General features: G+C 50.8%; 1 protein-coding gene across 8 annotated transcripts in view; it reads right to left on the bottom strand.

Annotated features, from left to right (window-relative positions):
• CACNB4 (calcium voltage-gated channel auxiliary subunit beta 4) overlaps positions 1-15251 on the bottom strand; it is a 94069-nt gene that overhangs the window by 19859 nt on the left and 58959 nt on the right. For all 8 annotated transcript variants that reach the window (XR_011698370.1, XR_011698371.1, XM_071561745.1 and 5 more), the window contains 9 exons: positions 13437-13556; positions 13004-13126; positions 8399-8529; positions 7350-7426; positions 6098-6117; positions 5908-5988; positions 4232-4290; positions 2253-2362; positions 716-867 (listed from right to left, as the gene is read on the bottom strand). Coding sequence is in view for 6 of the 8 variants with exons in the window: in XM_071561745.1 (XP_071417846.1) it covers positions 716-867; positions 2253-2362; positions 4232-4290; positions 5908-5988; positions 6098-6117; positions 7350-7426; positions 8399-8529; positions 13004-13126; positions 13437-13556 (873 nt within the window). In the remaining 2 variants the exon portion in view is untranslated. The remainder of the gene's footprint in view (positions 1-715; positions 868-2252; positions 2363-4231; positions 4291-5907; positions 5989-6097; positions 6118-7349; positions 7427-8398; positions 8530-13003; positions 13127-13436; positions 13557-15251) is intronic.

The following is a 15251-nucleotide window of genomic DNA, read 5'->3' as shown; positions in this document are numbered from 1 at the left end:
GAAGTAATAACTTACTTTTGACAAGAGAGGACCATAAAAATGATAATGGTTTGACCCAAGGCCTTCCCCAGTAACCATTGTATCTAAGGAAGTTACAAGTATTCCACACGTGTCTTCCACGTAGCAGTGGGGGAGTGGTTTTTTCTTTTTTCCGGTCCTTGGCTGAGGAGCTGGAGGGAGGTGGTGGAGGTCTGGTCCCTCCGGTCCCTGGTGTTTCTCCTGTCCTGGGTGAGATTGTTTCATTCTTGTTCCCTTCCTTGAAGTTTTTAATTGTGTTTGTTTTGATTCATTCGGTTTCTTTGGGTTGGGTTGGTGTCTTCCCTATTTTCCAGCTAATCAATCCCCTTTTCTCCCTTCCCCTCTCCCCTGGGGGGTGGGATCCTACGTATTGTGTATACAGTGTGGTTTGTAAATGTTAGTAAATATAATTTATTCTTTTTATTCAGTTCAGTTTCTTTAGAGTGCGTTTCTTTTCAGTTTTTTTTTTTTCCCTTTCCTTTGCTGGGAAAGTTCTGGGAGGGGGAAGTGGGGCCAGTCCAGGGTTGGCAACAGCTGGGCCAAACCTGTGACATTCTCTATACAGAGAGTTACTGGATTGCTGGATGGACTGTGGCACAGCAGCTGCACATGTTGTGATGTCACTTTTTCCCTGTTCAGGTGCAGAGTCCACCCAGTCCCAGCTTGCCCTGCAGGTGGATTGCACGGTGGGAGTTACCTTTGGAGAGGACACTTTCACATGGACAATAATTGGTGCTAAAGATGTCTTGATCAGCTGTGCAGGGTGATTTATGGTGTCTGCATCCAGGACAACCAGCTGTAAGGACCTTGCCAGCTCAAAGATCCTCTCAATCTCACTCTGCACTTCAGCTGGGGAAGGAAAACAAAGCAGGTGAAGCCACTCAACCCCACAGCACCCAGCAGAAAATACCATCACCCACTTACTCTCATAGAGTCTGCAGAGCAATTTATGTCATTTCCATAAAATAACATATTAAAAATAACTATTACCTTTGAGACAGTTCTGCTGCCTGAAAACACAGATGTGCCACATTCCTTAAAATATCAGTGTATTAATCACTGGGGACACTTCAATGTCTAGTAATACAAAATAGTATATTTTCCAAATCTGCTAAACAGCTTAAGAGTCACAAGATTTTTTTATTTTAGACAGCAAGTGTTTGGATATTCCTTAAAACATTTTTATTCTTTGATTGTAATTCTGATTTAGCTTTAAGAAGGGTCTCTATGAAAAGCAGAACTGTGAGCTCCTAATTCTGTTCCCACAAAAGAAATCAATGAGTTCAAGTAATTGATGGGGTACTATTTAAAAACACACCATGCACATGCTACACATGAATTTCCAGCTTTGTGCAAGAAATAACCATGGAATATACAACCACAGAGTCATGGAGGTTGGAAAAGACCTCCAAGGTCACCAAGTCCAAGTCAGAACTCATCAGGCCACTGTGACCCAGCAGTCATGGCACTGGTGGGATTGTTGGGGTGTCTGTGCAGGGCCAGGGCTGGCACTGATGATCCCTGGGGTCCCCTCCATGGTGGAATTGTTGGGGTGTGTGTGCAGGGCCAGGGGTCAGACTGATGATCCCTGGGGTCCCCCCCATGACTCCATGGTGGGATTGTTGGGGTGTGTCCAGGGCCAGGGCTGGCACTGATGATCCCTGGGGTTCCCTCCATGACTCCATGGTGGGATTGTTGGGGTGTGTGCAGAGCCAGGGCTCAGAGTGATGGTCCCTGGTGTCCCCTCCATGGTGGGATTGTTGGGGTGTGTGCAGGGATTGGACTGTGATCCCTGGGGTCCCCTCCATGGTGGGATTGTTGGGGTGTGTGCAGAGCCAGGGCTCAGAGTGATGGTCCCTGGTGTCCCCTCCATGGTGGGATTGTTGGGGTGTGTGCAGGGATTGGACTGTGATCCCTGGTGTCCCCTCCATGGTGGGATTGTTGGGGTGTGTGCAGGGATTGGACTGTGATCCCTGGGGTCCCCTCCATGGTGGGATTGTTGGGGTGTGTGCAGAGCCAGGGCTCAGAGTGATGGTCCCTGGTGTCCCCTCCATGGTGGGATTGTTGGGGTGTGTGCAGGGATTGGACTGTGATCCCTGGGGTCCCCTCCATGGTGGGATTGTTGGGGTGTGTGCAGAGCCAGGGCTCAGAGTGATGGTCCCTGGTGTCCCCTCCATGCCCCCACGCCCTGAGGGCTGCCACGCTGCTGCTGCCCCCCGTGTGCCCACCCTTACCCAGGCTGGATCTGGTGTTGGAACGCTCGATGATCGCCCTCTTGCTGGGGTTGTTGAGCACAGACCTCTTGGCCAGGGAGATGTCGGCTGTCACCCTGGTTATGGATATCCTGGCAGGGACAGCAAGGGCAGAGTCAGATGGGCACTGCCACAGCCCACCCCAAAGGGCAAACACAACCCAACCCCACTCAGACACCTCTCCCAGCTGGGTTATGGCACCACTAAAGCACAGCTAAGGGGGAGTGCTGTGTGACTGGGAAGGGTTCCCATCCCCTGAGCCACTGCAGACTCTGGGATGGAGTTCCTACCATTCTCCTTAGAGCATTAACTCATTTTTCTCCTCCCAACTCACTCATCTCCCACATGAATTTACAGTTCCATAAAAATTACAAGTGACACGAGTGTGACATGTGTGAACAGGAGGAAAAGAGGCTGAGCCACAACTCTCTGCACTGCTTTAACTTGAGTCTGACTTTACTGCACCTCTGACTCAAGGAAGGTGATCTTTAGACTCATCTATCAGTGAACTGACAAGACAAAATGTTACAAAACAAAGACCACACAATGTGTTCACATAAAATCCATTTAGGAGGCCTGGGATGAGCCAAAGAGCCATGAATAATGAACAGAAACCAAGCTGGGAATGACCAGCAGCTTTTCCACAGGATTTATGCAGCTCTGAGTGAATTCATCACATGGAGGGTTAAAAAGAAGTGCAAGTATCTTTCTAAATAATGCATAAATAAATGTGCTGCCAGAAAATACAGTAGAAACCAAAAGTATAAATGAATTTAAAATGGAAATGGGAGAAATTAATGGATTGTGGGTCTTTGGTTCACTGGCCAGAAGAGGAGGGTGCATTACAAAGGAAGGAGCTGGCACAGCACAGGGGACTCAGAGGTGGGGAAGGAGCCAAGTCTCACTGAAGCCTTTGGAAAGGCTTTTCCTTGGACAGGCAGCTCCTTTCCTGGTAACACAGACCTGTCACAGAATTGCAGAGGAGATGGAAGGAGAGGAACAGAACAGGGAGGGAGGAGAAAGACCACAGAGCCATGAAAGTTGGCAGGGGGACCAAGAAGCAGCTTTTTTCTGAGTTCCTCAGAGCACAAATCAATGGTATCAGTTTGCTGGTGGCTCTCAACTCTTCAGTGCTGAAATCCCATCTCCACCTGATCCAGCTGCCAACACTGCTAATGGAATTAGGATTCCCAGAAAATCACTTGAGCTGGGCACCTCCAAGCAGGGCAGGAGATCTTTGGCATGGAAATTGATGATCAGATGTTTTGTCTAAGCTGTTTATGCACCAGTTCAGCTCCCCAAACTCCCTAAATGCTGCTCCAGCTCTTCCACACATAATTTTCCCTGTCCCAGTGCCCATGGTTTAGGTATTTCTAACCCTGACTTAGTGCTATATGCTGGCTAGAACAGCCTAAGCTCCTTTTCCCAGTTAGTATATCCTGGATAAACTGGGAGGAAGGAAGGGCAGAACACCCCAAAGATGGAGCAGACACCTACCCAGGGAAAGGGAAGAGATGCCATGGCCAAGCCTGGCAAAGAAATCCAAGTTATCCTCCTCAGAGCTCCCCAGGAAATATTCCCTGTGCTCCAGCTGGCACTGAACCCTCCTTAGAATTTCTGAAGTTCTGACACACTTTTTTCCTGTATTTTATTTCTCAGCATTTGCTTCCTCAACCCCCTTTTCTGGTATTTGTGGCTGCTTAGAGCAGTGCAAGCAAAGCCTTTAATAAGGAATATCAAGGAGCTGATTTTCCTTAGGTGTTGGTAAGACTGAAAGGGAATTGTTGTGTTAACCCAAGAAATCCTTCCCCAGACACAGCAGAAATGAAGACAAATGCACTTGCAGTGACACACGAGTTGTGTCCACACCTCAGTGGGACACAGGGGCAGTTTGGGACATGCACCAACCCCAAAAGAAACCCCCTGAGATGTCAGAGCAGCACGAGAAGGCTGTTCCTCACCTGCCATCAAACCTGTGCTTCAGGAAGTCAAAGAGAGCTTTCTGCATCATGTCTGTCACCTTGGCAGAGGCAGCAAGGTGGGACAGGGGCATGGGCAGCAGGAAAGCAGCAAGAAGGAGGGAAAAGGAAGGCAAGAGGTGAGTAGAAGGTCAGGAAATGGGCACCAACCAAACCCTTGGATGGGCAGCAATGCTTTGGCTGCTCCTGCCCTGAGCTCTCCTCAGCCCCTGGCACAGCCCATTGCAAGGCTGGTCCCAGCCATGGGACACTCAGGCTGAACACACCATTGGGGGGTTCTCCCTACAGTGACAGTGTTAAAATTGGCTTCAAACTCCAGGTGCAAGATTTACAGTGGTGAGTGGTGGTTCTCACAGAGAAAACTCTTCTCAGAGAGGCAAAAAAAAGGGATGTTTCCAGTGCTGGACATGGTGGGACATCCCAGACCTGTCACCTCTGTCACCCCCATTGTTGATCAGGCTCCTTGTCCCTTCCAGGCCTGTCATCTGCCAGCAAAGCCCCCCAGGCCTCTGCCACTTTATTTTCCTCCTTCAAATTGGTTCCTTCAGAATTTAGCCAGAAAAAAATCCCACTCAATTTCCCCATGTAGGTTGCAAGGTAAGATCAGGCATTTCTGTTCTGCAGACCACTGTTTGTGATTTAAATTAATAACCTTAATAAATTTGTGATTTAAATTAATAACCTTAATACATTTGTGATTTAAATTAATAACCTTAATAAATTTGTGATTTAAATTAATAACCTGTGCTAACATTTATACACATTGACATGTTCAAGATGTTGTGTTTATTTTCTTAACAAAAAAAGGCAGAATGAAAATATTTGAATATTTCAAATACATGGAGAGGTTTTTAAGAACAAACTGCCTCTCTCCCCTCCAAACTCCAAATTGATTCTGTGGTGCAGCACAGATGGAATTTACTCCTGTAAAAAAACCCTTCCCCATAAAATTCAGAGGCAGCAAAGAACACCAAGTTCCTGCTTTGCTGAACTGCACCTTGACTGGTTTTTCCAAACCCAAGTGACAACTCTGCATGACCAATAATGGCCCCACGTTGGAACCTTCCAAAAGAGCCACTCCAATATGTTTAACAATACCCTATAAAGAACTCCCAACATTAATTAAGCCTAATGAGGTGTGTGTTTGGTTTTCTGTCCCTTTAGTTCCCAGTTCAGCACAACACTCAGCAGATGAAGTTCCCTGAGCTGGCTCTGCTCACCTGAGATGCTGCCCTGCACCTGCAGCAGCCCCAGACATGGGAAGGGCTACAGTGTCTCTAAAATATATTTGAATATACCAATAAAGTGAAAAAGGAACCACCAGGAAGGCCCCTGAAAAAGTTTTGCTAATTAAGTTCAAAGCCTGTGCTGGTTTGAGTAAAATTTTCCATGTGTACAGGAGTCCAGCTCATCAATGTGACTGCTCCAAGTTTTGGTTGTAAAGGACACAAATTCTCTTTTTTTAACTTGATTTAATCCAGACTAAGTGCCCTGAAAAGAGTGGAGGTTAAAAGTGAATTTCTCAGTTCTTACAGAGCATTCTGGATAATTATTTGAGTTGAGATCACTTCTAATTATCACACAACAGGTGCACTGAACCACACAGTGAATTACTAAGGAAGATTACAGATAATAAAACATTAATTAATTGCAAGTACCTCATAGCCTTTGAGAGATGGACCCACCAAGACAACAGGTCTCATTGATGGCACTACATCATATGGGGGAATATGTTCTGTCTAGAAGAAGAAAACAACCCTTCAGATCATCAGTCAAACAGGAGCCACATAAAAATCCTGGGAATTACAGATTAGAATTAAATAAAATGGAAATAAAAGCACCACTTACCACTTTTTGTTTCTGTTTTGCTGGAAGACCAAAGGAGAACATGGTTAAAACACACCTGGGCCAACAGAAATCCCTCTGTCCATGCACTTGGATTGCTCTCCCTCTGTCCCTGCCTTGGGGCTCCTCTCCCTCTGTCCCTGCCCTGGTGCTCCTCTCCCTCTGTCCCTGCCCTGGGGCTCCTCTCCCTCTGTCCCTGCCCTTGGATTGGTCTCTGGCCATACCCTTGGGATCCTCTCCCTCTCTCCACGCCCTTGGGTTCCAATCCCTGTCCATTCCCTTGGACTCCTCTCCTTCTGTCCATTCCCTTGGGATCCTCTCCTTCTGTCCATTCCCTTGGGATCCTCTCCTTCTGTCCATTCCCTTGGGATCCTCTCCTTCTGTCCATTCCCTTGGGATCCTCTCCTTCTGTCCATTCCCTTGGGATCCTCTCCCTCTGTCCATTCCCTTAGGATCCTCTCCCTCTGTCCATTCCCTTGGGATCCTCTCCCTCTGTCCATTCCCTTGGACTCCTCTCCCTCTGTCCATTCCCTTGGACTCCTCTCCCTCTGTCCGTGCCCTTGGACTCCTCTCCCTCTGTCCATGCCCTTGGACTCCTCTCCCTCTGTCCATGCCCTTGGACTCCTCTCCCTCTGTCCATTCCCTTGGACTCCTCTCCCTCTGTCCATGCCCTTGGGATCCTCTCCCTCTCTCCATGCCCTTGGACTCCTCTCCCTCTCTCCATGCCCTTGGGTTCCAATCCCTGTCCATTCCCTTGGACTCCTCTCCTTCTGTCCATTCCCTTGGGATCCTCTCCCTCTGTCCATTCCCTTAGGATCCTCTCCCTCTGTCCATTCCCTTGGGATCCTCTCCCTCTGTCCATGCCCTTGGACTCCTCTCCCTCTCTCCATGCCCTTGGGATCCTCTCCCCCTCTCCATTCCCTTGGGATCCTCTCCCCCTCTCCATTCCCTTGGGATCCTCTCCCTCTGTCCCTTCCCTTGGATTGCTCCCCCTCTTTCCATTCCCTTGGGATCCTCTCCCTCTGTCCATTCCCTTGGGATCCTCTCCCTCTGTCCATTCCCTTGGGATCCTCTCCCTCTGTCCATGCCCTTGGGATCCTCTCCCCCTCTCCATTCCCTTGGGATCCTCTCCCTCTGTCCATGCCCTTGGGATCCTCTCCCCCTCTCCATGCCCTTGGGATCCTCTCCCTCTGTCCCCCTGTCCACCCTGGTCCTCCTGTCCACCCTGGGCTCCCTGAACACCCTCCTGTCTCACCTGTGGCAGTAGGTGTGGCTCGGAATGTGCCAGAAACCATTTCTCCAAGGCTTGAAGAAGAATTCCCACTGGATTTCCTATGGTAGCAAAAAGAGCCCCAATAAGGCACCCAGAAATGCAAATGTGGGAGGTTTGGGGGAGAAACAGCCCCATGAGGAATCCCAAGGTCACACAGATTTATGTGTCTCTGCCTAACGAAGGTGCTCAAAAATAAACTGTTTATTTTAAATATCTCATCACATACAACTTTTGAGTTTTAGGATGCAAATCCAGGAGTGTCTCACTGAACCAGAAAATCCTTGGAGACCCTCTGAAGTTATTCCAAAAGTTATAAAAGCAGTTTGCAAGGAGCACAGTTGATGCTGCTCAATCATTCTGAAAATATTTCCCCAGGTTCACCTCCCAGACCTGTCACTACGTTTGAGTTTTCCCAGGGATTTGCAGGTTGGGGACACAGAGAGCTCAGGCTGGAAGAGGAAAGATAAAGGAAGTGGAATGACAAAACCCCTCTTATAGAGCTTGAAAAGTCTGGCTTGGAGTGAAAGGGAGAGAATGCAAAACAAAAAAAAGGAAGAAAAAAGCCACAACCTTAAGAAAAGCTGGGAAACAAATCTGTGAGTCTCTGAGCACCAAGTTGAATTAAAGCCATGGGGAGGCAAAACTCTGAGACGTTGGTGTCATTGCCCCTCCTGCTGAACTCCTGCCCTTCCCTGAAGTCAAACACTCCTTTGGTTGTTTCTCCCCACCACCATCCACGGGGTCTGCTCTCCGCAAACACGCGTTCTCAGCGCGGTCTGCTCTCCGCAAACACGCGTTCTCAGCGGGGTCTGCTCTCCGCAAACGCGCGTTCTCAGCGGGGTCTGCTCTCCGCAAACACGCGTTCTCAGCGGGGTCTGCAAACACGCGTTCTCAGCGCGGTCTGCTCTCCGCAAACACGCGTTCTCAGCGGCAATCCCAACTCAGCACTCCAGGGGCACTGCAACAAACCAGCCCCGAGGGACCTCCGCAAATGCAGGACCTGGGGTGGTTTCCCAGCCCGGCCCTCTCACCCTCCATGGAAGCGGCCCCTCTTCTGCTCCTGCTGGATGCGGATGTTCTCCAGGCGCAGCGGGCTGGGGATGAACCCGATCTCGCAGCCCTCCTTCACCAGCCGCCCTATCCACCAGTCGTTGTTGTATTTCTGCAACACAAAGGGCCCTGGCTCAGTCCGGAATGCTCCCCATCCCCAATGCCATTGTTTGGGAGCCACAACCCTCAGCCCCTCGGGGGGCGATGAGAGCAGAGCCACCGACACCGAGTGTGAGGGTGGAGAGTCTGGAGGTGAAGGAGTCAGGAGGTGATTGGGGTCGGTGATTGGGGTCGGTGATTGGCGTCGGTGATTGGGGTCGGTGATTGGGGTTGGTAATTGGGGTCGGTGATTGGCGTCGGTGGTTGGGGTCGGGGTGGCCTTGGCGGCTCACACTGGGAACTGGATTATCCCTGAGCTGCCCCGGCACATCCTGCTGGGACCTCCCTTCTGATGTCACCAACAAGGTGCTGAGTGTGATCCCAGAGTTGTTTCCCAGCCCATGGAGCCCACCCTGTGCCTGATGCCCACCTTGGCAAAGCCCTCCCAGCCCATGGAGCCCACCCTGTGCCCGATGCCCACCTTGAAAAAGCCCTCCCAGCCCCTGGAGCCCACCCTGTGCCCGATGCCCACCTTGGCAAAGCCCTCCCAGCCCATGGAGCCCACCCTGTGCCCGATGCCTACCTTATCAAAGCCCTCCCAGCCCATGGAGCCCACCCTGTGCCCAATGCCCACCTTGGCAAAGCCCTCCCAGCCCATGGAGCCCACCCTGTGCCCAATGCCCACCTTGGCAAAGCCCTCCCAGCCCATGGAGCCCACCCTGTGCCCAATGCCCACCTTGTCCCCCAGTCCAGAGGACTCAGTGCCACAGCCAGTCCTGCCTTGGGCACCTCCAGGGCTGGGCACTCCAAACCTCCCTGGGCAGCCCCTGCCAGGGCCTGCCCACCCTTTCCATGCAGAAATTCCTCCTGATGTCCCACCTGACCCTTCCCTGGCACAGCCTGAGGTTGTTCCCTCTTGTCCTGTCAGTTTTTGACTTCATTTTAAGGTTGATTTAATGAACGAACCAATTTCTGGAGAACTGAGGCCACCCAAGCACCTCCCAGCACGTGTATACAGAAGGCAAACCTAAAAATAACACCTTCAGAACCATCACTGTTGGCTCCTGTCACATTTCATGGTGTACACTGAAGATCCCACCACTGCTGCCACCTTCCCTTCCTCTTTTCCAGCTCTGAGTGCTATTAAAGTGTTATCCCTTTGCAAGAACTGTGACAGCTGAAGAAAAACTCACCTAAAGGAAGAAACTTTTAACAAACACCTGAAAGCATAACATTTAGTTTTATCATTAACCTTTGGTAACTTTTCTGCATTAGGGGAAGTCTGGCCTAACCTTAATGATGGGAAGATTAAAGCAGCATCCCAGCGGATCTGGTGGGGGAAAAGGATTTGTTGGAGCTTTTGAAGAAAAATCTCTGAAAACCTTCCACTGTGTTCTGCTTCATTAGGCACCTCAGTGCTCACAGAAACTGCTTTTCACAGCTGCCTTTGGAGTCGTTGAGAGCAGCACGAGAGGGGGGTTTGTTTGCCTGCCCGGAGGAAGGAGCGATCACAGACATCTCTCCTAACAATGAGCACGCTCCTGGCTCCTGTTTTATGGCAGGAACACACAAATACCCTGTCCCTGTTGTCGAGGTGCCTGGCAATGACTCTGAAACAGGGACCCTCAGCGTCTCTGAGGAAGAAATGAGCTTTTTTATTAACCCATACACACAGATAATAACCTTAACCCCTACTAAATGCAGTCCTCAGACCCTCCCCTTGGAAACCTCTCCTCTTCCTACAGGTGTTCTTTATGCAAGGGGTTCATCATTTTATCCTCCCAGCTCTTTCAGTATCTGCTCTTCACGCTGGAGAACAAGGCCAGCATCAAAGCTCCCTTTTAAATGTGTTAACAGAGCTGTCTGAACTCTGCAAACCAGACACCACCTCAGGATCCAGCATTTCTGCTGCTGGAGGTCACTGAGCTGGAGCTTGTGGGCTCCCCATCCCTGGGAGTGTCCCAGCCCAGGCTGGATGGGACTTGGAGCAGCCTGGGCTGGTGGGAGGTGTCCCTGCCCATGGCAGGGGTGGCACTGGGTGGGCTTTGAGGTCCCTGCAACCCAAACCAGTCTGGGATTGTATGAAATCAATCCATGGGTTTACCCCTGTAAAATCTGAGTCCCACAGGCATTCCCTGCCATATTTTGGTTCTAAATTACAGCCTGACCATGGGAATCATCCATGAGCAGGTCAAGGACCTCTGAGTGATGCCTCAAACATGGATCAGAATCAGTCCCTCTGGAGAAGGACTTGGGACAAGGGATGGAGGGACAGGACACAGGGAATGGCTTCCCACTGCCAGAGGGCAGGGCTGGGGGGGATATTGGGAAGGAATTGGTGGCTGGGAGGGTGGGCAGGGACTGGGAGGGTGGGCAGGCCCTGGCACAGGTTGGGCAGAGAAGCTGTGGCTGTCCCTGGATCCCTGGGAGTGTCCAAGGCCAGGTTGGAGCCACCTGGGACAGTGGGAGGTGTCCCTGCCCATGGCAGGGGTGGCACTGGATGAGCTTTAAGGTCCCTTCCCACCCAAACCAGTCTGGACTCTGTGGCTGTGCTGGGAGTACCTGAGCCATACAAAGCTGAGGATGCAGCAGGAACATGGGACTATCTGCATGAGGTCATTCCCTCCCTCCCTCCCATATGTTACTCAGCGTGTGGGAGGCCCACACTCCCTCCCATTGGCTCCCAGCCCCGTGACTCCTTCTGCTTTGTCAGGAATTGTTGCCACTTCATCTTTTAAGTAAGCACATAATGTATAGTCTTGGAGACAGATGAGACATACAGGACAAGTCCTCAAAATAGCAACTCCTCATCCTGCTGTTCCATCCTGGCACAGGGGGCCCTTCCTTTGTAACCAGTTTAGCATCATTCCAAAATCTGGAACCATTGGTCTAGTCCAAGCAGGCCCTGCCAGATCACTGCAAAACAAATCCTGCAAAGCCTTTTTCCAGCATGGAAACCACTCCTGAAATCCTACTGAGTTACAGCCATGGCTTCAGGCAAGCTGAAGGGCTGAGTGGTGACAAAGGAAATATGTTAAACCCTCAGCAGAGCTGACAAACACCAGTAAGCCACATGGTTTACAGCTTAGTGACAGTGTGATCCTGGGTATTTAGACCTTGGAAGACAACTCGGGGGATGCCAAGACATGGATTTGGGACACTTGTCTGGAAGAATGTACAGGGCAGAGTGGTAATGGCTCAGCACTCTTGTCAGAGCCCTGGCAATAAATGTGACCACAGCCAAGGAAAGCCAGGATTAAACACAGCATTCCAGTGGCTCTGTGTCCTTCCCAGGAGAGGGGCTGTGGAGCCATCCCCTGTCCCAGCCCCTCTCTGTGTCCTTCCTAGCCCCTCTGTGTCCTTCCCAGCCCCTCTCTGTGTCTTTCTGTCCTTCCCAGCCCCTCTGTGTCCTTCCCAGCCCCTCTCTGTGCCTCTGTGTCCTTCCCAGGAGAGGGGCTGTGGAGCCATCCCCTGTCCCAGCCCCTCTCTGTGTCTCTGTGTCCTTCCCAGCCCCTCTCTGTCCTTCTCAGCCCCTCTCTGTGCCTCTGTGTCCTTCCCAGGAGAGGGGCTGTGGAGCCATCCCTGTCCCAGCCCCTCTCTGTCCTTCCCAGCCCCTCTCTGTGTCTCCCTGTCCTTCCCAGCCCCTCTCTGTGTCCCTCTGTCCTTCCCAGCCCCTCTCTGTGTCTCTCTGTCCTTCCCAGCCCCTCTGTGTCCTTCCCAGCCCCTCTCTGTGTCTCTGTGCCCTTCCCAGCCCCTCTCTGTGCCTCTGGAGGGGCAGAGGCAGGTGCTGGCCCCGGGAGGGCTCAGCCTGGGGGAGCTCAGTGCTCTGAGGGGATGACAAGCACACGCTCAAAGGAAGAGGCAGCTGAGCTCTGAACACCCTGAAATATCCCCAGAATGCAGAGAGGAAAAGTGCTGCTGCAAGCTGCAAGCCTGTGCATCCATCTACAGCACAACAGGGGGGTATGCAAATGTGGAGGGCTCAATTCAGATAAAAAATTGCAGAAATATGCTCAGCATGCAATAAAACACAATTTTCTCTACCAAAGCCATACTTAGAGCCCATTTATCCCCATTTTTTCCCTTATTTTTGTATCTGTCCTCCTCAGTGTTTTCTTTTCTAAATGTGTTATTCTAAGGCTTCTTTTCTGCTTTACAAGCCCATCTGGTGCTTTAGGAAGACCTGGTGTGACCTGGTGCTGCTCCACTCTGTGATCCTTGGAATCCCTTTCTGCTTCACGACCTCTGATCCGTCACCAACTTATCTGAGGAAAGGAATCCAAACCCACCACACTGAAGGGCATTATATCCTTCCTGTGCCATGAAAATCCTTCCAGTTGGTACCATGAAGTGTTATAAGAGCACAGAATAACCACCCCAGGGCACTGGAACTCTGCTGAAGTACCACCTTTGGATCTCGTGTTAATCCACTGTGGCTCAGCCTGACTGTTCAATCAAAGATTCCTTTTCCTGGTTCTTGGATTTACCTCTTTAATGTGCAGGAAGTCCTTGGCATCAAAGGAGATGGCAGTGCTTGGGACAGGAACATCTTCATCCAGAGCTCCACAGTAACTCACGTTGGTCTTGACAGCAAATGCGACTGGTTTGGACTGCAGAGAGAAACACGACAACCACTGGAGACTTTTCTCAGTCAACAACTGCACCAAAGTATCAAAATGTACCAGAGGATGTTGCCAAATCCACAGAAATTCAGGCCTAGTAATTCCACACAAGCAGAGTTCAGCTCAGTGGAGAACATCTCCATTTATAGGAGAATATTTACACTCTATTAATAGTCAGCTGGACTCAAGTGCCAAACTATTGTAAAAGAGCATCCCTATAGTGGACCAGGCGTGGATTTTAAGCCCAGGCAGGAGGTGGGTGGGCCAGAGCTGAGCTGTGAGAGCAGAGCACACCCACCTTGGCCCTCTCCAGCTGGATGGCTGCCTGCTGCTCCCTCTCCTGGCGGATTGCTTCCCTGTCTTCTTCCAGAGAGACATCCGAGTCCGACGGTCTGCTCGTGTACGAATCTGCTGAGCCCTGAAAGGAAATCCAGCTCACTAAGCAAGCACGGGCCACAAACACAGACCCCATGCCCAGCCAAATTCAAGGAATACTTCTGAAATATTTGCTTATTTCTTTGGGTGGGTTATACTTGTACAAAACCTGCAGGATTTAGCAGAGGAATAACCTCTGCCCATCAGGTGCACTAAGGCAAAAATCCCAAGAAAAACCTCTGTCCTTCCCTTCCTGGCTGACCCAGTGAAACCCAGCTCAGTCCTCCAGAAGTCTTTATAATACTCAAATCCTGTTTGACAACCTCAGGGTAGCCAAGGGTTAGGTCACATCAGATGTAATTAAGGTTTTGTAAAGCCTGGTTTGAATCCTCCCTCCCCATGAATACACTCCATTGTGTAAGTGCTTTGCTCCCACTCACACTGAGCTTTGTTCTGGGCTTCCAGAGGGAAACAGTGGCAAAAATGACATTATTAAAAGCCACTCAACAGGGCAACATCAAAGCCCTCTATTGGCATGACAAGAAAACTGCAGAGAGCAGAAGGGAAGGAAGGGAGGAAAGAAGGGGCTGCCACAGTTGGATTTTTTGCCTGGGATATTATTCAGGACACCTGGAAACCCCTGGAGTGTGCAGTGGCTCCTCTCTTTGTATGGATTCCAGCATCCTACACACCTGATCTCTGTGTGTGAGTAGAGCCAGCAGAAACACAGGGCTCTATCCTGGTAAAACAGGGAATGTTGGCTCCTGGTGAATCTCAGAGAGCTCCATACATGTTCTCACAGAGCCATCCTGCACCATCATAATGTCCTGCCTTTATTTTGTCCTTACATTGATGTGCATCCTGCAGCACAGGGACACGTTTGTGCCACAGAAATCAATATTCTCACTCTTCATGTCAGCTGAAGGATTTTAAATATTGCTGTGGTCTCATGTCCATTATGAATCCAGACCCACTGATGTGAATCCACACCCACATCCCTGGCAATGCACCCCTGATGAGCTCATGCTCTTCTTCCCTGCTCCCAACCTGGCCTGTCATAGAATCACAGAATGGATTGGGTTGGAAAAGCCCTCCAAGATCAGCAAGTCCAACCCTTGATCCAACCCCACTGTGATCACCAGCCCAGGGCACTCCGTGCCCTGGGCTGGTGATCACAGTAGGGTTGGATCAAGACATGGTGGATTCTCTGCCCCTGGAGGTGTTTCAGAGGACACTCAGTGCCACATCCAGTCCCTTCTCCAGCCCCTCAAGCTCTTTCCTCAACTGAGGGGCCCAGAACTGAACACAACACTCAAGGTGTGGCCTCCCCAAGGCAGAGTCCAGGGGAAGGGTCACTGCCCTGGGCCTGCTGGCCACGCTAGTTTGGATCCAGGCCAGGATCCCATTGGCCTTCATGGCCACCTGGGCACACTGGTGGCTCCTGTTGAGCTTCCTGTCCCTCAGTCTCCCCAGGTCCCTCTGCCTGGCTGCTCTCCAGCCCTGTCCCTGGGAAGGGCAGAGCTCCTCATGCCAGGAACAGGATTTGCCTGACAGGAGCTGTGAGTTTGATCCTGCTCTTCCTTCTGCTTCCTTTGGGATGTAGCAGAGACCAGGGAGCTCGGCAGCCACAGCACCTCTCATGCTGCTCTCAGGGGTTGCCAGTTCTGCCTTCTCCCCATCCTGGGGGGTACCAAATATCACTGACAGGGAAAAAAGACATTTCCTCTTCCATCCTGCA

The sequence above is a fragment of the Pithys albifrons genome, chromosome 8, assembly GCF_047495875.1.
Source record: "Pithys albifrons albifrons isolate INPA30051 chromosome 8, PitAlb_v1, whole genome shotgun sequence".
Lineage (NCBI taxonomy): Eukaryota > Metazoa > Chordata > Aves > Passeriformes > Thamnophilidae > Pithys > Pithys albifrons.
This window is presented reverse-complemented; position numbering and strand designations above follow the sequence as displayed.